This window comes from Sebastes fasciatus, chromosome 13, assembly GCF_043250625.1.
Source record: "Sebastes fasciatus isolate fSebFas1 chromosome 13, fSebFas1.pri, whole genome shotgun sequence".
Lineage (NCBI taxonomy): Eukaryota > Metazoa > Chordata > Actinopteri > Perciformes > Sebastidae > Sebastes > Sebastes fasciatus.
The window spans coordinates 9,421,533-9,444,298 of record NC_133807.1 but is presented as its reverse complement, the minus strand read 5'-3'; the positions used below and the strand labels follow the sequence as shown (position 1 = coordinate 9,444,298).

General features: G+C 40.4%; 1 protein-coding gene across 3 annotated transcripts; it reads left to right on the top strand.

Moving 5' to 3' along the window:
• Positions 1-1,771: 1,771 nt before the first annotated feature.
• On the top strand, positions 1,772-22,751 carry flii (FLII actin remodeling protein). 3 transcript variants are annotated; one of them, XM_074655314.1, is made up of 32 exons: positions 1,772-1,937; positions 3,442-3,552; positions 4,586-4,657; positions 4,836-4,916; positions 5,161-5,408; positions 5,613-5,716; positions 5,967-6,142; positions 6,492-6,649; positions 6,911-6,995; positions 8,133-8,280; positions 8,389-8,519; positions 8,630-8,737; positions 8,905-9,009; positions 9,202-9,381; positions 9,528-9,610; positions 9,934-10,008; positions 10,260-10,343; positions 10,649-10,820; positions 12,850-12,957; positions 13,117-13,308; positions 15,227-15,331; positions 15,561-15,650; positions 15,734-15,873; positions 17,280-17,332; positions 17,369-17,541; positions 17,673-17,827; positions 17,941-18,001; positions 18,147-18,275; positions 19,690-19,796; positions 20,004-20,109; positions 20,239-20,304; positions 20,443-22,751. In XM_074655314.1, the coding sequence occupies exons 1-32, from the start codon at positions 1,875-1,877 to the stop codon at positions 20,575-20,577; spliced, it is 3,804 nt and encodes a 1,267-aa protein (XP_074511415.1). In that variant the 5' UTR covers positions 1,772-1,874; the 3' UTR covers positions 20,578-22,751. The 3 variants fall into 3 exon arrangements, with proteins under 3 accessions (XP_074511415.1, XP_074511413.1, XP_074511414.1); XM_074655312.1 differs by having other exon boundaries at positions 1,777-1,937; positions 17,280-17,541; XM_074655313.1 differs by having other exon boundaries at positions 1,779-1,937; positions 8,633-8,737; positions 17,280-17,541.
• Positions 22,752-22,766: the final 15 nt, after the last annotated feature.

The window sequence follows — 22,766 nt, the reverse complement described above, 5'->3', positions numbered from 1 at the left end:
ACTGTAAATCTGACTTGACAGTTTAATGTGGCTGACAGCGGGTTTTTGTTGCATATGTGACACGATAAAAGAGCTTGTAATGAATAAATTAGCACCTCAATGTACCTTCAGTTAGCACAGATTCCTGAGACTAGTGCCCCACACTTCATTGTAGTAGAAGAAGAAGAAAAATAAGACATTTTTGTTGATTAAAGGTCATTACTTTTAAATAGAGGCTACCGTCTCAGCTTTGAAATCTTATGGTAGATTGACTAGCAAGTCCTCATAGAAATCGTGACACCCACACAGCCCTGGATGTATTGCAGTGATGTGTCGTCGCGAACGAGCCGGTTCAAAGAGCCGGCTCTTTTAAGTGAACGATAAGAGAGCCGTTTTTTTCTTCTTTTTTCTTTAATTAATTCAAGGCAGAATGATAGGACGATCTTCTCCACGCCACGGGCACTCCATGCACTGACTGTGACTGAATGTTGTGTTAATGACGTCCTTGCGACCAATCAGGTGTTGACAGACAAGGATCATACCATCAAGCAGGGAGGGGCGGGGGTTGCGCGGCGCGCTGATGGTCTACAGGTACAGAGCAGTGTGGTGCGCGAATAGCAGACAAGATGAGTGACAGTCGGAAACGAAGCAGTATGTAAAATGATGGTATTCTGGAAATTATAAGGTTTAGTATAATTATATTGAATAATTTAAGTGCTAGTGATGTTACGTGCTGTGCCGAGGCTTCGGAGTGTGTGTCGAATAATCCAGGATGTATTACCCCTCCTGCCATTATTATATTATATTACACTACACTACAATACAATTATTGACCAAAGGATTGGTTTACACACACAAGATGCATTATTCACAAAACAATTACAGTTTATTATATGTTATATACTCATTCATAATATACTTACTAGAAAATAGACATTATATTATATACTATATAGATATAAATGGATTATATGGTAATATCTTTTTCTTCATTGTTTATAGTCATTCCCAACTGCCTTTTACTGGCACAAAATGCAGTATATCACAGATCACATGGTTAAGATCATATCTGCCTGTTTTACACTCTTTGGCTTCGTGTGCACATGAAACCTCAGAAATTAACCCTTTTCCGAACCAATTTGCTGGAATGCTTCAATGCTTCATGAAGCTTCAGCTCGCCATCACTAATATCAGAATCATAATCAGAATCATAATCAGAATCAGAAAGGTGTTTATTGCCAGGTGTAAGGGGTATACACAAGGAATTTTCTTTGGCTTTCTTGGTGCGAGACAAATAGTATAATAACAAAGAAATAGATAAAACTTTAGAATAAAATAAGAATAAAGAATAAAAATGTACAATTTACAAAATAAGCTATAAAAACAAACATGATATAAACAGATAGTATAAACAGATAGTGCAAATATTGCCGGTGTGCAAACAAAACAATCAGGTATCGGAGGGAGAGAGAGGGATACTGTAGGGGGTGGTATTGAGAGTGTATGAGAGAGAGATATGTGCACACATACTAATCATAGGTCAAAAAAGTGGTAAATTTGGCTGCATTATAAAAGGCAGAAGCGGTAAAAACGAAGAGCCGTTTGGGAGCCGAAAGAGCCGGCTCTTCTTTGGTGAGCTGGGCCAAATGATCTGGCTCACTAAAAAGAGCCGAAATTCCCATCACTACTGTATTGTAATCTCTGATGACCACTAGAGGGCGCTGTGTACAGATTATTATAACCTATAGTAGTTATTGTGTAAACCATGGGGCGGCGCTGGTTATTAACCACCGCTAACAATCAAGAGAAGAAGAAGAAGAGCAGTCCTCCCTCCTCCGGATCAAAATAGAGCCGTTGAGGTTGGATCTGTTCTGAGCAGCTGACATCAACCGGAGATGGCTGCTACCGGAGTGCTTCCCTTCATCAGGGGGGTAGACCTCAGTGGAAACGACTTCAAAGTGAGCATTTAAAGCAGTGTTTGTTGAGTTTATATCCACCGCTGTTGGGAAACTGACTGCTAAAGCTAATCCAAGTTAGAGACTCACAACAGACGGCTAACGGCTGAGCTAGCTTAGCTTAGCTCGCTATCATTGGGCGTTAGCTAGTTGTCAGATGTTTGACATGTCTGGTGTGTCGGCCACGAGCAGCCAGTATGTTAATATAAACATGTTTCTATTTAAGGGGAATGGTGCTGTGAATGTAGCGTTACTTCGTTGTTATGTTAGGTTAGTTTATTCTGGGTAGTTTGTGATAATAACCTTGTTTCCAACGTCACGTTAGCTACATTAGCTTCACTGTAGGCTAACTTTGACTCTGAGTCAGAACCACGAGCTCTGTGTGTCAGAGCATGTCAGCTTTATAAAGCCTTTAAGTTAGGTAATGATGTGGTCAAAAACAATAGCTAACGTTTAAGAGTTTGTTGACTCAATGTCGTCATACTTGTAGACACATTTTGCTGAGAGCTTAGTTTAGGGAAGTTGAGAAAGCAGCTCTGGTTGGCAGCTTTGACAGCTGATATCATGTATCTGGCATGTGTATGAACTATATGTGTAACATTACTTAACACTAGCTGCCATGTCAGTATGAGAGTAGTACAGATAAGCTGGAGAAACAACTTTTTTTTTTTATCTGGCTGGATGATGATCTAATTTTAGACTGTGTAGGATGACGTCATTTCCTCTGCCAAGTTGTGCCATAACGACTTTAACTTTTCAGGTTTCTTATCCTGACTGTAAAATATATTAAAAGTGAACATCACAGCTAGCCAGATGTTTGCTGCATTTACTCATGTAGCTAAGTTGTAAATGACTTGTGGATGTTTGACAATTTGTACCCATCACGCCCATCCACAAAGACAGTGAAAACAAGATTCAAGCCCTTTATTGTCATTGTGTAGTACAACGAAATTAGATTGTGACAATCCCATAGGTGCTAATGAAAAGATACTACAATAAAAAGAGAGATATATAAAAGATAATACAATATAAAAATACAATATGTATATTGATGAGATGATTACAGTTTTTCCAGATTATTGCACAAAGTGTCCGTCAGATAATTATATAATTATTGCACAGCATCATATAATCATTTCACAGAATGATCAGCATGTGTTATTGCACATATCTGTAGCAGTAGATTTACAGTTGTTGTGTGTTTACATAATACACAACAACACGGTTGATGTCAACTTCTAATTTTGTATGTAGACATTTACTGTTCTCATTCTTCTGTATTCACCATGTTAATGTGCAGTGTTGGATACATTTTGATAATGATGTGGAAATTATGTTTCAGAAAAAAAACGTTCAACACCCTCCACCAACTCCATCACAATCTAACATTACAAAGACATAGCATTGATAAATTAAATAAAGTAAATACCAGTGTGACTGATATCCAAAGTCATTCTCCTCTTCTTCTACTGTCTCCCATCTCTCTCTCCCCTATCTGTCTTTACAGGGTGGATACTTCCCAGAGCATGTCAAGTGTATGAGCAGTCTGCGATGGCTGAAACTGAACAGGACAGGACTGTGTTACCTCCCAGAGGAGCTGGCCTCTCTGCAGAAGCTGGTGAGATATTCAGGGCTATTTGCTAGTTATTAGCTTTAGGGCAGCTTCGACCGTTGCCATGGTAATAGACCTCCAAATCAGTATCCAAATGCCTAATTTTTTGTTATTTTTTTTTATATTTAAGTATGTGATAATAATGTATAAATCCCAATATAGCCAATGAAATAAATAATCCCACAACATTATTTATTATTCATATTCAACATTAATTATTATTAGTTATTCTCAGACGGCTATCGCTGTTTATGTGTAGAGGTTCATGTTTGTACAGTAGTGCGGCAGCGCCACTGTCCAGAAGCTTTGAATACCTTCGAATATTTCTCACCGAAGCTTCGAAGCCCAAAAAATGGTATTTGGGACATCCCTAATTAGCTTTTCCTCACATTTCTAAATATGGAGGCATTAAATAGGACCTATTGTGCTTTTCCTTCAGTGTGTTATATAGTTTGTTGTCCATGTAAAAGGTCTTCAAAGTTACAAAAGCCAAAGTCCACGCCAAAGGGAGTTACTCTCCCCCACAGAAACACTGCTCCTGAACTGCCTGAAATGCTTTGCTCAAGTCATGCCTTTTCTTCCATAACGTGGTGATGTCACCAAGTAACATATTTGCATTGTTTATCTAATCAGATGTGCATTTCACCAGTGAAACCTCGCCTGATTAAGAGCACACACAGCCCTACTTTAATCCCCAATATCTTTGATAGTATTATCTAATCTAAACCTCCAAAGCTCGCTATGTTGAAAAGGTGCTCCATGCTAACATGCTTGATCTTAACCAGGTCTAGGTAAATAAGATTAGTCTGTTATCATGGCTAGGAGTCCCAGTGTCTGGTGTGTGTTTATCTATCTTGATTTTATCCTGTTTGCAGTTGAATCATTCTATTTAGAGACAAAAGGGGATTGGTGCAAGAAGTACATTGCACAGCGGTGACCAGGGCACCTTTTAGAGCGTATTTATGTTTTAGATTGTGTTTTGTTTGTGCAGTGCACTGTGTATCTGTAAACAAAAAACCTCTGTGTTTTCCTTCTTTAGGAGCATCTTTCAGTGAGTCACAACAGCCTGACCACTTTACATGGAGAACTGTCCAGCTTACCGAACCTACGGGTAACTGACACCCACAACACGCATAAGAAAATACACATAAAGCACGTGCCGATTTCTTCCACTGGCCATAAGCATAAGCACTATTGATTTTAATATAATGCTTTGACTATGGCCTGTTTCTACGTGTACCAATGTGAAGTTCTAATAGAGCCCTAAATGTGTTTCACTTTGTGTGCAGGCGGTGGTAGCCAGAGCCAACAACCTGAAAAACTCTGGAGTCCCCGATGACATCTTTCAGCTAGATGACCTCTCTGTGCTGGTACATAATAATCTCACACAGTTACTCCTTCTCTGTTTATCAAACCCTTGAAGACTTTCCTTTACAGTCTACCCAGAATTATTTCAACAACATGCTTCCTTTCCTTATTTTCTGGTCCACTGCCTTAACTTTACACCTATTACCTTTCCCTCTTTTTCAAATTACTCTACTGTTCTGAAAAAAAACTGTCTCCCAGACAGTATTTTCATGAAAAACAATACATTTCCTCTTTATTCTCCTTCAGGACCTGAGTTACAATCAGCTGTCAGAGATCCCCAGGGACCTGGAGAACAGCAGGAATATGCTGGTGCTGAATCTGAGCCACAACAGCATTGACTCCATCCCCAACCAGCTGTTCATCAACCTGACAGACCTGCTGTATCTGGACCTGAGCGACAACAAGCTGGACAGCCTGCCACCACAGATGAGACGCCTGGTTCACCTGCAGACGCTCACGCTGAACAACAACCCGTTGATGCATGCCCAGCTGCGGTAAGAAGACACGTTTCCTCTATCCTTCACTTCACACATTTACCCAGACACCTAGAAATTCATAGGTCGCATGTTATCCCTAAAGCTATTCATTTTACAAATCGATTTAATTTATTTTATTAAATTGTATAAATCATTTATTTATAAAAACAGAAATACGCATTTATTTATTCTAACTGTTTTTATCTCTGTGTGTCTGAGCAGCCAGCTGCCAGCCATGGTGGCATTACAGACTCTCCACCTGAGGAACACCCAGAGGACCCAGAGCAACATGCCCACCAGCCTGGAGGGTCTGACACAACTAGCAGGTAACACACGCACACACGCACACGCACGCACACACACACACACACACACACACACACACACACACACACACACACACACACACACACACACACACACACATACACACACACCAACCACTCTTGTTTCTTCCAGGCCACTTATTTAGGGACCTGGCACATTTTCCTTCATACATTATATCCTCACACTCTCTGTCTGGGGAAACATTAAAACACATGTTCCCTCTGTCTCTCCTCTCTCGCTCTCTCCCAGATGTTGACCTGTCATGTAACGACCTGTCTCGGGTGCCAGAGTGCCTCTATTCACTGGGCAGCTTGAAGAGACTCAACCTAAGCAGTAATCAGATCTCAGAACTGTCCCTCTGCATTGATCAGTGGACTCAGCTGGAGACGCTTAACCTGAGCCGCAACCAGCTCACCTCACTGCCGGTAAGGACAATGATGATTACACATCTGTCTCAAGAAACCACTCTTGTTTTTTTTACCACTAGTGTTTAGAAAGCAGTGTACCTGGAGTTGCTTCAATATTACAAATGAGATTTGAAATCTAGAAATCAAAGAGATGAATATCTGAAAATCTGGGCATCTGTATGGCTTAATACAAAGAAATATGTGAATGTGGGTGAACCAACGCTTCAATAACAAGTTGGTTTACAGAGTGATTTACTTATGACTTACTTTCTTGATAGAATTCTGTATTTCTGTTATTTTAATGCTTGTCTTTTTATTATTTGTGTAAAATGTCTAAGTAGTAGTTTGCTCATGTGTCTCCATCCAGTCTGCAATCTGTAAGCTGGCCAAACTCAAGAAGCTGTATGTAAACTCAAACAAATTGGACTTCGATGGGGTTCCACCTGGCGTGGGCAAACTGGCCAGCCTCACTGAGTTCATGGCAGCTAACAACAACCTGGAACTCATCCCAGAGGGACTCTGCAGGTGTGTAACACACAATCAAACACAGATTGATTTTTTTTTTTTTTTTTTTACATCTCTATTCCGGATTCTTTCATCGAACATGTTTCCCTGAAAGGCTGAGTCTTTTTGAAGAACCACTCAAAGTTCATGTATACAGCCAAATTTAACAGCTATGTAAAAAAAAAAGTATTAGCAATAGCAGATTCTCTGTACATGACACATTTTGTCACCACACTGGAATATGCAGTTATGTGAACATGTGGTTTTGTGCTGTTTGTCTAGGTGTGGCAAGCTGAAGAAACTGGTGCTGAATAAAAACCGCCTGGTAACACTGCCTGAGGCCGTCCACTTCTTGACTGACTTGGAGGTACTATACTAACATCACTACTTGTAAAGTACTCAGATAGTACTGGACTTAAACAGCATTTATATTGGGTAAAGGGTGGATTAATGTGAGTTTGATTACTTTGTAAAAGAGGATTAAAGTAACCTGGCTGTAACCTCCCTCATGACTGGAGAGAAAACGTTGGACATTTTTTCATACTTTTTACTAAAACAAAGTATGTTACAATAAATATAAGAAAGAAATAGGATACAGTAGGGATGTCACGAGAGCCGATACTTCGCTACCAAGTCAATGCCAAATGTCTGAAAACATGTTGGGACTTGTTTTTCTAAAGTATTGTAGGTACCGGGGGATCGGGGCTCGAAACTAACAGTATCCTGGGGACGATAGAAAGTTTCCCTGATGATGCTGCATTGTGAACAGCAAATCTGCGTTGAAATCGGCAGAAGCAGAGCTGGTAACGTTAGCTGTTAGCAGCCGGTGGGCAGCACAGTCCTGCTTGGCTAAATAACGTAGCTAACAGCTAACGTACAGAGGTTGCATTGAGTTACATTATGATGCGTTCAAGGTCTATTTTATAAAATATTAGGTATTAGGTGAGGGAAAATGGTAATGTTATCATGATTTGTACAAATACAATCTTGTACCGTTTAGTTTTTGGCGAAAAACTTGATGTGGATCATCAGAGATTAATAATAAATCTGCAAAAAACAGCATATAAATGGTAATGATAAAGGAGTGTACATTGGCATTATTATTTTGTTTTTATACCGTGGTATTGAGAATCGTTGAATTTCACCGGTATTGGTATCGACTACTTAATATCTGGTATCATGACATCCCTAGGATACAGTTAGATAAAGTAAATGTAATATTATTTGACATAGAATAGTGACATCATGACAAATCTTTTGAAATGTTTACTATATAGATGAAATAATAAAATTTTTTAAAAAATCAATACAGTACACTTCAAATTTCTGTAGGAATATTATATAAATAATATACAGGACTTGAAATGATAAAGCAATAAAATGTAGTGCTCTGTAACGTCATAATGTTTGCATCTAATACATATATTTCATTGTCTCTACAAATTCCTAGTGTTTAGGGAAAAAATTACCACAAATATTTTCCCATTCATTTCTCTATCTGTAGATTCTGGATGTGCGTGAGAACCCCAACCTGGTGATGCCTCCGAAACCAGTCGACAGAGCAGCAGAGTGGTACAACATCGACTTCTCCCTACCGAACCAGCTCCGGCTGGCCGGGGCCTCGCCTGCTACTGTAGCAGCGGCCGGAGGAGGTATGTGTATTTATGTCTTTTAACTGTATGTAGAGTTTTGTACATGAATGTGTACAGTAACAGTGCCTCTTGTTTCTTCTGTCAATAAACTTGTGTACATGTGTCCAGGAGCCAGCCCCCGAGATCCCCTGGCGAGGAAGATGAGGCTAAGGAGGAGGAAGGACAGTTCTCAAGATGATCAGGCAAAGCAGGTGCTGAAGGGCATGAGTGACGTCGCACAGGATAAGAAGAACTTGGAGGTGAGGGAGGAAAAGATAAAGAAAGATGGCTACACAGCCCACAGGAAGAATGCTAAACACAATCTGGTTCATTTACATTGAATTAACCAAGAAATCTGCTCATTTTGCAGGAGAATGGGGAATTGAGTTATAGGGAATTAAAGGTCCGGCGCTGGGACAAGAGTCTAGAGAAGCCTCATCTGGACTACTCTGAGTTCTATGTGGAGGACGTGGGGCAGGTAATCTGTGTGTGTGTGTGTGTGTGTGTGTGTGATCTAACTGTTCTCAAATACAACCAACCAAAGTGCCCCCGAAGATTGATTTATACACATGTCAAATTCGATTTCTCTGCTTTGCATTGTGCAGATATCAGCGTACATATCTCTTCTGTTTCCCCGTCATCCAGGTTCCAGGTGTATCGGTGTGGCAGATAGAGAACTTTATTCCAATGCAAGTGGACGAAGCTTTCCATAACAAGTTCTATGAGGCTGATTGCTACATCATCCTCAAGGTAACGCATCAAATCTGCCATCATTTACAGGAGATACGTGTCAGTAGAATGAACTTACCGTCATTACTTAGATTATCATCAGACAAATTGGATTAATCAAACAACATAGATTATTCTTGGCTACAGCTGGAACATCTGTAAGTTTTCATGTACGACATCCTTCTTGCATTCTTCTTTTTTTTGCAATTGTAGACTTTCGAGGATGACAACGGCTCACTGAACTGGCAGATCTACTACTGGATCGGCCAGGAAGCCACTCTGGACAAGAAGGCCGGCTCCGCCATCCACGCCGTCAACCTCAGAAATTTCCTCGGAGCGGAGTGCAGGACGATACGGGAGGAGATGGGAGATGAGAGCGAGGAGTTCAGTGCCGTATGTATAAATACACTGTACACAGACAGTACGAATATATCAGGCACACAGAGATATACACACAAATAACTAACAATCTAGAAACTTCTGATCAATCTAAGTTTAGCATGAGGTAAAATCACTGTGGCTTTTTGTCTCGCTTGCAGGTGTTTAACAATGAGATCTCCTACATTGAGGGAGGAACAGCCAGCGGATTCTACACTGTGGAGGACACACACTATTCTGTCAAGTAAGCTTTTTAAAGAGAATTTCAACAAAGATAACAAATGTTTTCGAAGAAGATGAAGATTACCAACCCTAGCTTTAAGTCGAACAAATATATTATATTATTTATCTTTGGCTTTTATTTGTCGTAATCTCGATCTTTGTTTTGAAAAGCTGCTAGAAATCAAGTTTATTTGGAGTTTGACTTCATTTTATAATTTTTTTGCTTGTAGCTTGCACATTTAGCTGTAATTACTTGAGCATTCTGTGATGTAAACTACTGCGTCTGTTTGGTCTGGAAACATTATTTTTTTTAATCCGGTTTTAATCCTTTTGTGTGTCTATCAGGTTGTACAGAATTTACGGCAAGAAAAACATCAGACTGGAGTCTGTATCTGCGAAGGCCTCCTCCCTCGATCCCCGGTAACTCTCACACACCCTTTCTGCCTTGTACAACACATGACACGTACACTTGCATGCTTTGCCACACACTCACTGCTTTCTAATGCATCCCTCTTCTCTCTGTTTGACATAATAATAGCAGTTACTGTAAACCTCCAGTTGATTTGTTGCTCATTTTTTCCTGCTGCTATTTGATATGTACGCTGTGTGTCATTTTAGTGTGGAACTTGGAGCAGTGTGTCCATGACATCCTGTCTTTTTCCTTTTGTCAGGTATGTCTTCCTGTTGGACACAGGCCCGGACATCTTTATCTGGAGAGGAGCCAACGCTACTCTCAGCGGCACCACAAAGGCCAGGTAGGAAACAAATCAACAAGTAACACAAACTTTTCTGACACTTGGAAGGCAAATCTCCAGTTGGTTTCCATGTTAGGAGGGACACAATTAAAATAACTTACCTAAATAAAATATCCTTACTTATTGTGTGAGAAAAGAATCTTTTTAAATTAGATTTAGTTTATTGGTGAAAGGTGACAACAACATTTCTTTCCCTGCACAGTTACTGTTTTAGTCATTATTAACAATCAATAAAAAGACTTTGGAAAGAAAAACACTTTAAATATAGTGATGCAAAGTGTGTGTGCATTGTTTTCATCTTTCAGGTTATTTGCAGAAAAGATCAATAAGAATGAGCGTAAAGGGAAGGCGGAGATCTCAACCCTCATGCAGAACCAGGAGCCTCCAGAGTTCTGGGAGGTACTGGGAGGACAACCAGAGGAGATCAAGAAACACGTACCAGATGACTTCTCTCCTGTCAGACCTAAACTATACAAGGTAAGTCTTTTTAGCCTTTATACGGCACTACTCTCCGCAACTAACTTCACCCTGTGAATGTTAATGTGGTCTACAGTAGAAGCGTACATGCAGCATTAAGGTAGTGTAGGTGTAATGCAAATTGGTCAGTGTTGTAGGAGGTGTGTAGGATTTACTGTTGAGCTTTCTGCTTTATCACAGTCTTGAAGTCACGTGTAACTGTGTTTTTGTAAATGGCCCATGATGATGTGCAGTATGTGGGATAGACCAAATACCAAAAATGTTTTAAGAAAAATGACTCTATAGCTGAGGTGTAGACTCGGGCCACATGACTTGAGTCAGACTCGAGTCAAAAATTTGATGACTTAAGACTTGACTTGACAAAATTTTAAAAAGGCTTTCAATTCGACTTGAACTTTCACAACAATGACTCATGACTTCACTTGGACTTCAGCGTTTTGACATGAGAATACTTGATACTTTCCCCCAAGCCCAAAGATTAAAAAGTATGTTATCTAAAAAGTGTGTGCAAGGAGACGATCAACTGCCCGGTACTGGAGGTAACTCACCCAGCGTTGGGAGATGTTGGGTTTATTCACTTTTTGAGAGATCCCTTATTGATTTGTTTGAGAAGAGGATTCACTCGTGGGGAAAAATAACTGAACTGAACTGAACAGAATTTCTATCTTTTGTTGTTTATTGCTGAATCCCCAAAAAGTGGTGTTTTTTTATTGAACTCTAAACTCTCGGCTATTGTGAATATTATTGGGTAACGTTACGTTGCTGAGCACCAGTTGGCGCCAGTAACTCTGTTAAAATGGCATTACATTTGGTGAAAAGCGCATTATGACTTGTTTAGGACTTCAAACTCCAAGTTTAGGACTTGGGGCTTGAAACTTACTTGTGACTTGCAAAACAATGACTTGGTCCCAGCTCTGCTTTATAGTAACTGAGTCAAACAGGTGTAGCGTCCTGCTATCACTACCACCAGAGGTTAATATATTTTGGCTCATCACACGCACACCCATCCCTGTCACAGACACACCTCCACTTGTAAACCAGTCCAATTATTCACCTTATGTTCCATCCAAGATGATGCAGTGCTATGAGGAAGTGGTGAGACCGTCCTGTTGGAGCAGAAATTTGGCGACCATCTTCTTTACTTGTTTATAGTCTGCCTTGCACAAATCTGTCTTCCTGGGAGATCTCCGGCCCGAGATCATATGTTCCTTGAAGTTTCATGCTACAGTAGCTGTAAACCAACCCTCTATTGACTTTTCATAAAACACAGACTGCACTAGATTCACGTGACTCATAGGTAACTCCAGTAAAATCCGTGAGCAATAGGCTTATAATTTGCATTCCCTTTTACTTTATTCTTTTTTGTGAGTGAATTGAACTGAACTAAATGTTTTACAAGTGAACTGACTAGAACTGAACTGATAGTGGAACTAGAAGTGAACATTATTTTGTTCTGGGGATTTACGGGAGTGGGAAATACAGACTGCATTTTGGGGTTTTCTGTAAGGTACCATTTTCTCTGTTGTGTTTTCTTTGACTGACCTTTAACTGTTAAACCTGCAGTAGGCAGAATGTTTTTGGCATCATTGGGCGAAAGTTGCATAATAACCGTTCAGCATATTGTAATTCAAGTATGAATGTTGTGTTTTATTATGCTCTATGCTTTAGTCCTTTTGTGCAGTTGACCAACTTAAAAATATTGACTCACAAGCCTGACGAAATATCTTTAGGCGTTGACCTAACAGGCAGCCCCAACAAAGCAACTGGTCATACCGTTACACTGGTTAGTTAACCCCTTATCAGCCTTAAAACTGGTCAGACTATTTCCACATTTACATGTGAACTCCCATGCAACAGGAGGTAATTAACAAAGGTGAAAAAAGGCCAAATAGTTTGTGACCTATGAACAGGTGCGTCAGTAGCAAAATGTCTATGACAAGGGGAGCACTCTTAAAAGTCATGGCGACAGATCACATTGCTAGAAAGGAAATCACACTTCATTGATGTTTTCTTTATCATTGTCCTGTAGGTGGGTTTGGGTCTGGGCTACCTGGAGCTGCCACAGATTAACTACAAGCTGTCAGTCGAGCACAAAGACCGCAAGATCAAACTGGACACTTCGCCAGAGATGAGACTGGTATGTTTATCTGCTGCATATTCACTAGAGGGCATGATTATGTGGCTGAAATAATGCCACAAGAATGTTTAAAATAACCATTTCCTACTTCACTTTTTTCTTCTTTTTTTTTTTTTTTCTACATCCTCCTCTTCTCCATATTTCCATCCCTCTCCTCAGGTGCAGTCTCTGCTCGACACAAAGTGCGTGTACATCCTGGACTGCTGGTCTGACGTGTTCATCTGGATCGGGAGGAAGTCTCCGCGTCTCGTCCGAGCCGCCGCTTTAAAACTGGGTCAGGAGATCTGCTCCATGCTTCACCGGCCCAAACACGCCAGCGTCACGCGCAACCTGGAGGGCACCGAATGCCAGGTAATACCCCACCACTTCAAATGCTGCTGCAGACCTGAGACTGTGGGAAGTAGAGATGTTAGGTCAGCCAAATCCATTTTAAAAATCAACAAAATCCACTTGCTTTACCTGCTGTCTTGTCATGGTCTGGGTCTGTTGTGAAGGGATAAATAAATACACCTTACTGGCTATTTGCAGTGTTACAAATAAATGGATGTTCACTTGTGCACAATTCTGCAAGAAGGAAGAAAACATACAATGTTTCAAATGAAATGTTGCACTTATTTTACACCTTTGAAAATACATTAATAGTTTAGAAATAAATAAATATACATGGTCAAAAAAATGCCAGAATTGGCCAAAAGGCTATTTTTCATCTGTAGGCCCTGGCCAAGGTGTTACTAAAGGCTTCCTAAAATACATCAACAAAAAAAACAGGACATGCAGTTTATCGATTGGAAAAGGACACACAGGTTTTTAAACACCTGACATATATATATATTATACAGTATACAACATTGCAAGCAAGCAGACATATAGATAGCAGCATCAAAAACACAGTTTAGTGCTGACGTGCATGTATTAATCATCCATTGTTTTGTTTGGTTACTGAAAGATATGTAGGTGTTTAGTTGTCTAATGTGAATTGGAATTATATTCGACTCTCTTGAACCTCTGAAAGACCAAGCTGACTGGCTAAAGGCACTTTATCACAACGGAATAGTCTAATCTCCTCTTATAGACCCCCAGTGACACAATGAGGATTGGTTCTTTTGTTGATGTAGACTATTTCAAAGTTCTAAATGCGTCCCAGTGTATTTCCTGTTGCAGCGTATGTGAATGACATCAGCTGACAGGAAGTAGGCGTAGACCCAAGCTGTTGATGCAATTCTATATCTATAGGCTACAAGTGGCGGTAGAGCTAAGTCATGCATGGATGACTTTGTATACCAAGCACAAGTTAACAATATTTTTATTAGTTAAAATCTGATATTGGGCAGTGATGGAAGTGCTTTGAGTTTTATGCCTCCACGACAGCCGTGGAGGAAGGCATTTCGTTTTCAGGTTGTCCATCTGCACTTATAGACGTCCGTCCCATTCTCATGAACGTGATATCTCAAGAACGCCTGGAGGGAATTTCTATCAAATTTGGCACAAACGTCCACTTGATTCAAGGATGAACTGATTACATTTTGGTGGTCAAAGTTCAATGTGACCTCACAAAACTAGTTTTTAGCCATAACTCAAGAATGCATATGCTAATTATGACAATTTCACACCAATGTCTAATAGGATGAAATGATGAAGTGATGACATTTTGGACAGACATGGAAACTGCAACTTGGATACAAATGCTTTTAAGTGCTTTTTTTTAATGATTTGAGTGGTTTCAGCGTTCTACGTTTGGCATGTTACCAGCTTGTTAAACAGTAGGTCAGATGAGTGAAAATCATAGAATGTATAAACATCTTAGCAGTCTCTGTAGACATGATTTCTAGTGAATCGTAAATTTTCAAGATTGAACTGGACCCTTTTGCAGTGTTTTCTTACACTGTTCCCCTGCTACAAGTACATGAGGGTCACTAGCGGGGCTATTGGTTTTGCAGTAGAACATGCTGACCGTTGTGACCATGTTGTGACCTGAGCCATTGAACTGGTGAGATTAGCCGCAGCATCTGCTTTGGTTCTGCCATGTACAAATAAAACCGTGTCGTCTACGTACATTAGGGTTCCGACTTCAGGACAAACAAATAGAAAGTCGTTGATGTATAGACTGAACAGAATCGACTATATGATGTGAAGTATTACCTGCATAATATTAGCATGTATATCAAATCCAGTACAATGGTAAACACATTGGTTAAATGCTGTCATCAAGTTTAGCTCCTATTCTTCACAGTATAACTTAATCTTAGTTGCTCTTCTTCCTCTTCCTCAGGTGTACAAGTCCAAGTTTAAGAACTGGGATGATGTGTTGAAGGTGGACTACACCAGAGCAGCTGAGACTGTACAACAGAAAGACAAAGGCAACCTACTGGGCAAGGTCAGTGATACATATGTGTGTGTGTGTGATTAAAATATCTAAATGCTGATACTTTGATAGCAGGATACCAGTCAATGGCTACTTGTGGCTCATAAAATAGTAATTTAAAATACACACTGTCCAAAACCAGAAATATGTTAGATGTTTCATGTGTGTGTGTGTGGCCTCCAGATTTAGCTGCTCGTGTGTTGTTATCACAGTTAGTGTTTATCTGTGTTTTCTCTCTCAGGTGAAGAAGGACGCAGAGAAGAAAGACCAGATGAAAGCTGACCTCACAGCCCTCTTCCTCCCCAGGCAGCCAGCCATGGCCCTTACTGAGGTAACAACACACGTATGGTTGCTGTTTTCCTTTATACTCACTGTTTTTATAGGTGAATTACAACAAATGCTTTTTCTGTCTAGGCTGAGCAACTGATGGAGGAGTGGAATGAGGACCTGGATGGCATGGAAGGATTTGTGTTGGAGGGAAAGAAGTTTGCTCGCCTGCCCGAGGAGGAGTTTGGCCACTTCCACACCCAGGACTGCTACGTCTTCCTCTGCAGGTAGGGATGTGTAAGACCGTGCACTGATGTCCGGAATCAAGCAGAGGTGGAAATTCAGGGCTTGAGGGGACACATTGCTTAAATTGTTTATTACCAGCTGCGAAAGCGACGCTGGTATTTTTTTCACCTTGTGAGCCTGTGTGTGAGTCATCATGGCAAAATGTGGTCCTGGAGACAGAGGCGGTATTGTGTGCTTTGCCAGGTGTTTATCTCTGTCTGTTTATGGATAGATTTTGTCACTGCGATAGTGCAACTGTGTAAGAGACAGTCACTAAACTTTGCAGGTGGGTAGTTGAGATCAAAATGAAAGTAATGTTCGAAGATGGGTGTGGTTGGCTGTGGTCTGAGCAAAGGCGCCAGAAGTAGGGCGGTAGGAAGGAGGGAAGGGGCTATTCTCATGCTCTATTGTGTCTCATAAGTTGTTCTAGCAATTTTTGGGTTGATACCATTTGTTATAGATTTTGTGCTAAATTTAACCTTTTTTACCACTTGATTATTGATAAAAAAAATTATCAATAATCCCTCCAGAATACAATATTAAGACACCACGACCTTGAGGAACACCATAGAAAAAGCCATCCTGTGATTTGGTATCAAAAACTTTTAACATTTGGAGATTTCTGCAAGAAATGCAGTTTTTGGCGTTTAGATGGGGAAGCACTTCTGTTCTGGAAACTGCTCAGAAACCCCCTTATTGTCAACATACCTAGGAAAGCCATCCATCCTCTGAATGCCCTACAGTAGGTAGTTTGTGGTTGTAAAGTTTCATGAGGCTGTGGTTATTGGCTCATTGGATCCACAAGAGTCTCAGCTTTACAGTTATACCCAATTTATGTAATTCCAAGACTGTTTAGGGACCCCAGTATGCAGCAATATTGAAATACACTATTCTTTTTAGAGTAGGCAAAAATAACACATTTATACTGCATGCATACAACTTTTTTGCCCAAACTGCATGGGATTAGCATAAAGTGAGCATGTCTGTAAAGGGGAGACTCGTGGGTACCCATAGTACCCATTTTCATTCACATATATTGAGGTCAGAGGCCATTTTTTTCCTCGCCAAAATTTAGCTTTAGCTAGATTTAACTTTGGAGTGTTATTTATCCTCCTTCTTGACAAGCTAGCATGACAAGGCAGATTCCTTGGGTTTTCTAGTTTCATATATCAGTACCTTTACTGTAGCTCTAAAACTCAGCCTGCTACAGCCTCTGAAAGACAGGAAAGTCTCTGTCTCAGGGGGTTAAACAGAATATTACAGTTTAAGTTTTATAGAATATTCAGGGCCCTGCCTTCATACAAAAATGTATGCATTCACACACAGAAGAGAAGTGGCTGCAGTGGCTTGATACTTGTTCTGTCAAAGTGACTCGTTGTCTTACACTAATCTCACTCTGCTTTCTTAGATACTGGGTGCCTGTGGAGTATGAAGATGATGAGAAGAAGGAGGGCGAAGGCGGTGCAGGCGGTGTAGGAGGTGTAGCAGGTGTAGGAGGTGCAGGAAGAAGAGCGGCAGCAGCAGAGGACGACGAGGACAAACAGGCTGAGGAGGACTTCCAGTGTGTGGTGTACTTCTGGCAGGGCAGGCAGGCCTCCAACATGGGCTGGCTCACTTTCACCTTCTCGCTGCAGAAGAAGTTTGAGAGTCTTTTCCCTGGAAAACTGAAGGTATCCGGATAGATTTGTACACGTTCTTGGACATTGTCGCGCTGACAATCAGACTCTGAGCATAACAGTTTTTTGTTTTTTTAAACACTATTGTGCTGAATTGGTAACCATAGCCTTTTCTTGCTGTTTAGGTGGTGCGTATGACCCAGCAGCAGGAGAACCTTAAGTTCCTGTCCCATTTCAAGAGGAAGTTTATCATCCACAAAGGGAAGAGGAAACAGAACACTGACTCTGCTCAGCCTTCCCTCTACCACATACGCACCAATGGCAGCGCACTTTGCACCAGGTAACTATTATCAGATTCATGCACAGCAGCACAGCACTGCCTTCCTCCAGAGAAGTCTTGATGATTGATGAGTCCCCGTTTTGTTTTTTTTACCTTTCATCTCTCTCTCTTAGGACCATCCAGATTGGAACAGATTCCAGCAATCTCAACTCAGAGTTTTGCTCCATTCTCAAGGTTGCGATTATTTTTGAATCTCACAATAATGAAGATATAACAATAATTTGTACCAGAGATGTCTCCTTCTACTTTTGTACTGTTTAAATGTGACCAAAAAGGTCCCGCCTTTGGTTTCTGTTTAACGGTATGTGTTTTTCTGCAGGTACCGTTTGAGAGCACAGACAATCAGGGCATCGTTTACACCTGGGTGGGCAGAGCCGCTGACCCAGATGAAGCCAAACTGGCCGAGGACATCATGAACAGCATGTTCGATGACACATACAGCAAACAGGTAAATGTTTATGTGCACATAGAATAGAATAGAATAGAATAGAATAGAGACTTTATTGTCATTGTCATGGAAAAAAACGAAAAACAGTTTAGCAGCTCTTGGCAGTAAAAGCAAACATTAAAAGCAAACACAAAAACATTCAAATCAAAATATAGACAAATAAATGGATCATAAAGTAAAGTGCAGGTGCCATGATTATGGTACTATGATTATTCTTATATGTGCCTTAGTAGAACTATAATGTTCCTATAGTCATGTATAGGGATGTCACGAGAATCGAGGTGATGCTACTCGTTTTTCTACAGTACTGCTGGTACCGTCGTGGCTCCAGACTAACGGCGTCGTGTTGTTCCGAGTACAACAGAAAATGTGTTTGGGATGCGGTAATGTCACTATCGACGCATCCAGGGAACGCACTCTAATTTCTCCCGATAATGCTACATTGTGAACAACAAATCTGTTTTTTGAAATCGCCAGGATTAGAGCTAGTTAACGTTAGCTGTTAGAAGCCGGTAAGCAGCACAGTCCTGCACGGAGCTAACCGCTAACGTTGACGGGAGGTGCCATTGATTAACATATGATTCGGGCTCTATTCAGTAAAAATGAGTATTGAGCTAGAAGTTAAATTCTATAGATATCATGATGTGTTCAAATGTTGAATAAATCCAGTTGTTTGAAGGAGATGTTTTCACAGCAATATAAAATAGATAATAGAGAGGGAATTATCACATGTTTAACTTCCTAACAAAAACCAGTATGCAAACTGTAATAAAGGAGTGGATGTTGAAGATCATGGGATTTATTGTTTTATTTTTGTTTTTTACCGTGGTATCAAAGATCGTGGAATTTCACTGGTATTGGTATCGACTACCAAATTCCTGATATCGTGACATCCCTAGTCATGTGTATTCATTTCTGTTGTGTGTTTGTAACTTATAATATTGGAAATACTTACACTTTAACTGACACATCAACTGCTTTCATCTCTTATTTCTCAACGTACAAAGCAACTGCGTTCAGCGCTTGAATATTAACTGACCATTTCACTGCTTTCCTCCCGTATTGTTTGTTGTTTTTAGTATGTCAATTATTATAAAGGTTATAACAACCCGTTTTCAGCTGCTGGCAAACTTAAATGTTCTTCAGAAAATTTAGAACCTTTTCTACTTTCTTTTTAGTACAACTTGTGTTACTCAAAGAATGCTTGTATTTAAATTCTCTCAAGTAGTAATTCCTCTAAAAGACATGTGAAGTATTAATACACTAATGAAATGTATTGAATACTTCCCTCTCTGTAAAATGTGTATGGAAAAACTAGATTCCCTCGCAGCGCTGAGAAAGATACTGTAGCTTCATGTCTTCTCAATAATGGATTTTGCATGAAAGCAAACTGATTAATCAATTTGTCTCCAAGGTGATTAATGAGGGGGAGGAGCCAGAGAACTTCTTCTGGGTGGGGATTGGCTCTCAGAAGCCGTACGACGAAGATGCAGATTATATGAAACACGCTCGGCTCTTCAGGTGAGTGGACATTATAATCTCTAGGTATCATGTAGTCATTAAAGTTAAAAGAAGTGTGCACAGATTTATAAATGAATATGCAATATTAATACTAACTTCTTTCTCTTTACCACTCATCTATCTTCCCCCTCTCTCATATCACTCTCCTTTACCGTCTATTGTTCGCCTCTATTTATTTCTCTCCCGCCTCATACCTCTGCCTCTCAGGTGTTCAAATGAGAAGGGTTATTTCTCCGTGTCGGAGAAGTGCTCAGACTTCTGTCAGGACGACTTGGCCGACGATGACATCATGTTGCTGGACAACGGCCACGAGGTTTGACAATTGATCATAGACTTGTCTGAATGTCTACAGTGGAATCAGTTTGAATTCATCATTTCATGTGTAATTGTTTTGTATTAATTTTTGTGTTTCTGCCTCATTTCCTTTGTTTTCCCTCCTCAGGTGTACATGTGGGTCGGAACCCAGACCAGCCAGGTGGAGATCAAACTTAGTCTCAAAGCCTGCCAGGTTAGTCAGAAACTGCAGTTTCATGTGTACTTGTACACGCATTTGTCAGTTTGTTTTTTTATGTGTTTATATTTGCGTAGAAACATTTTGGTATTATACATCCATATCCACATCTTAACTAATCCTCTTCCTCTCCAGGTCTACATCCAGCACATGCGCTCTAAGGACGCCGAACACCCCAGGAAGCTGCGGCTGGTTCGGAAGGGGAACGAGCCACACTGCTTCAGCCGCTGCTTCCACGCCTGGGGTGCTTTCAAAACTACCCTCGCATAGACAAAATCATGCACAGAAACGCTCACATATGCATCAAATGTATTCGCTGCCATGTCATTTTCTACCGGTAAGATGATGATGATGATGTCTATGCCTAACCCAGCTTTACCTGAGCTCTGATTCCCCCCGCCCCCCCCTCCTTCTCAGCGCTGCTGTTCAACAGATTACTGTCAGAGTCTCCCTACAAAAACAGATTTAAGTTTAGCACAATATCAGTGAAAGTACTTCTGGTCACTAAGCTGTTGGCTGTTTTCTGTCTTTGGGACAAAATATCACTTGTTTTCTACAAGCTTTTTTTAGAAGCAAGTCTGAATACTGTTGTTAAATTATAGAAGAGAATTATGTTTTGAGATAAAATAGGTCTAAAGGTGTACAGAGGCTTTATAAAAAAACCCAAAGGGAGGTGAATGCCCTAACATATCGATCTTTTCTGCTGCTTTCGCGTGGCTTGTGCTGCATGGTCAGTAGTTTTCAGTGGAGGAGGGTTAAAGGGTAACTTTGGTATTTTTCAATCCTGTTTTCGAGTCTTGTTTTTGTGTCTAACTGACTAATAGGGAAAACAATTTCTGAAATTGGTCCAGTATTGAGTGAGAGCACTGTAGATGTGTTGCTATTGGGGCAAGCTGGCTCTGTCATTTACGTCCACTAAAAGTGCTTGTTTTTGCCATGACAGAATCTGATTGTTATTAGAAGTGTCTGACATTACGGAAAGAGTCTCGCTCAAGGAGAAGTCTCGTTATGAAATCTGGCGTGTTGCCGGAGGACAACGGTATTTCCACAGGGGAAGACTGCTGTACAGAGTGGGACCTGTTGCTGCCTGATATTCAGATTTCACAACGAGACCTCTCCTTGAGCGGGACGTGGACACAATAACAAACAACCCGGATCAATGGGAAGGTCAGAAAAATGTTTTAATTCTCAGTAGGGTTCTTTCCATAATGTAGTCAGACACTCATGATAACAATCTGAGCCTGTCTGTGGTAAAAACAAGCACTCTTAGTTAACATAACTTTACGTTGACGCTGCTCACTCGCCCTCATAACTGGTTTTGCAGTTGTCTGTTACAGGTATCCCTCAATACTTGACCAGTTATAGAAATCGTTGTCCCCCATTAGTCACCTAAAACACAAAAGCATGGGAAACTAGTCCAGGTTGAAAAATACTGCTCATAACTGCAGGAGTAGCTCCTCCATGCCTGATGCCATTTTTGCGCAGCTCATTTGAAGCAGTCTAAGGCAGATAAAAGTTATGATTTTACAGTTTGTATTGTTTTTGTTTTTTTTCAACTTTGAGGGACTGAACAGAAAACAGCACTATAATTGTTTCTCTGAGGAATGTTGGTTTATACATATATATATTTTTCTGTTGTGTGGACTATTCATATAGTATGTTTGTGTGTTGGCCTCGTGAGCCTTCATTAAAATGGGGACGGCCCCTTTCCCCAAAGTCTGATTGGTCACTGCTCTCACCTCCTCTAACTTGAACTGAGAAACCTTTTTGTATGTTTCAAACCTAACAAAATATTGACTTCCAAAGAGTACAAGTAAAAGTTTGAAGTCAGTTGTTTTACAGTTGCATTTATCTGGCCAAAGAAACCTTGAGCAGAGGTCCGGGTGCAAGTTACAGTGGGGGACAGAGACTTGTTTTAAGTTTAAGGACAGATGTTTTAATGTGCAATCAGTACTGAAACTAGATAATACTGTATTCTCCTACGTTACAGGCTGCATTCAATTAGTCATCTTTTTGCACCATATGAGACATATCTCTATCTAATAAATATAGTGACTTCTGGTTCCACTGATTTCAAGTCAGTAGTTTGTTTGTATGGTTAACGGGTGATCGGTTTAACCTCTTCTAGATCAGTGCCTCTTGGGTGTCAGCTATTTAAGTACAGAACTGCTGCAGTGCTTCTTGTGATCATGTGACCTGTTGTAGTGTGCAGGCATTGGTCCGAGCAAGATCTATCTATGTACCGTATTCTCAAATGGCTGCAACTACCATCATTTTGTGTCTTCATACTTTATTTTTGTGGGGTGAATTTGTATGCCTGATAGTGTGTTTGAGTCCTACACATATATGTATGTGTGTCTATATGAATATGTGCACATGCTCCTGATGCCACCTGCAGATGCTTTATTTATGTATTTTATATTAAAATAAAATCTCACATCACATATTTTGTCATCTGG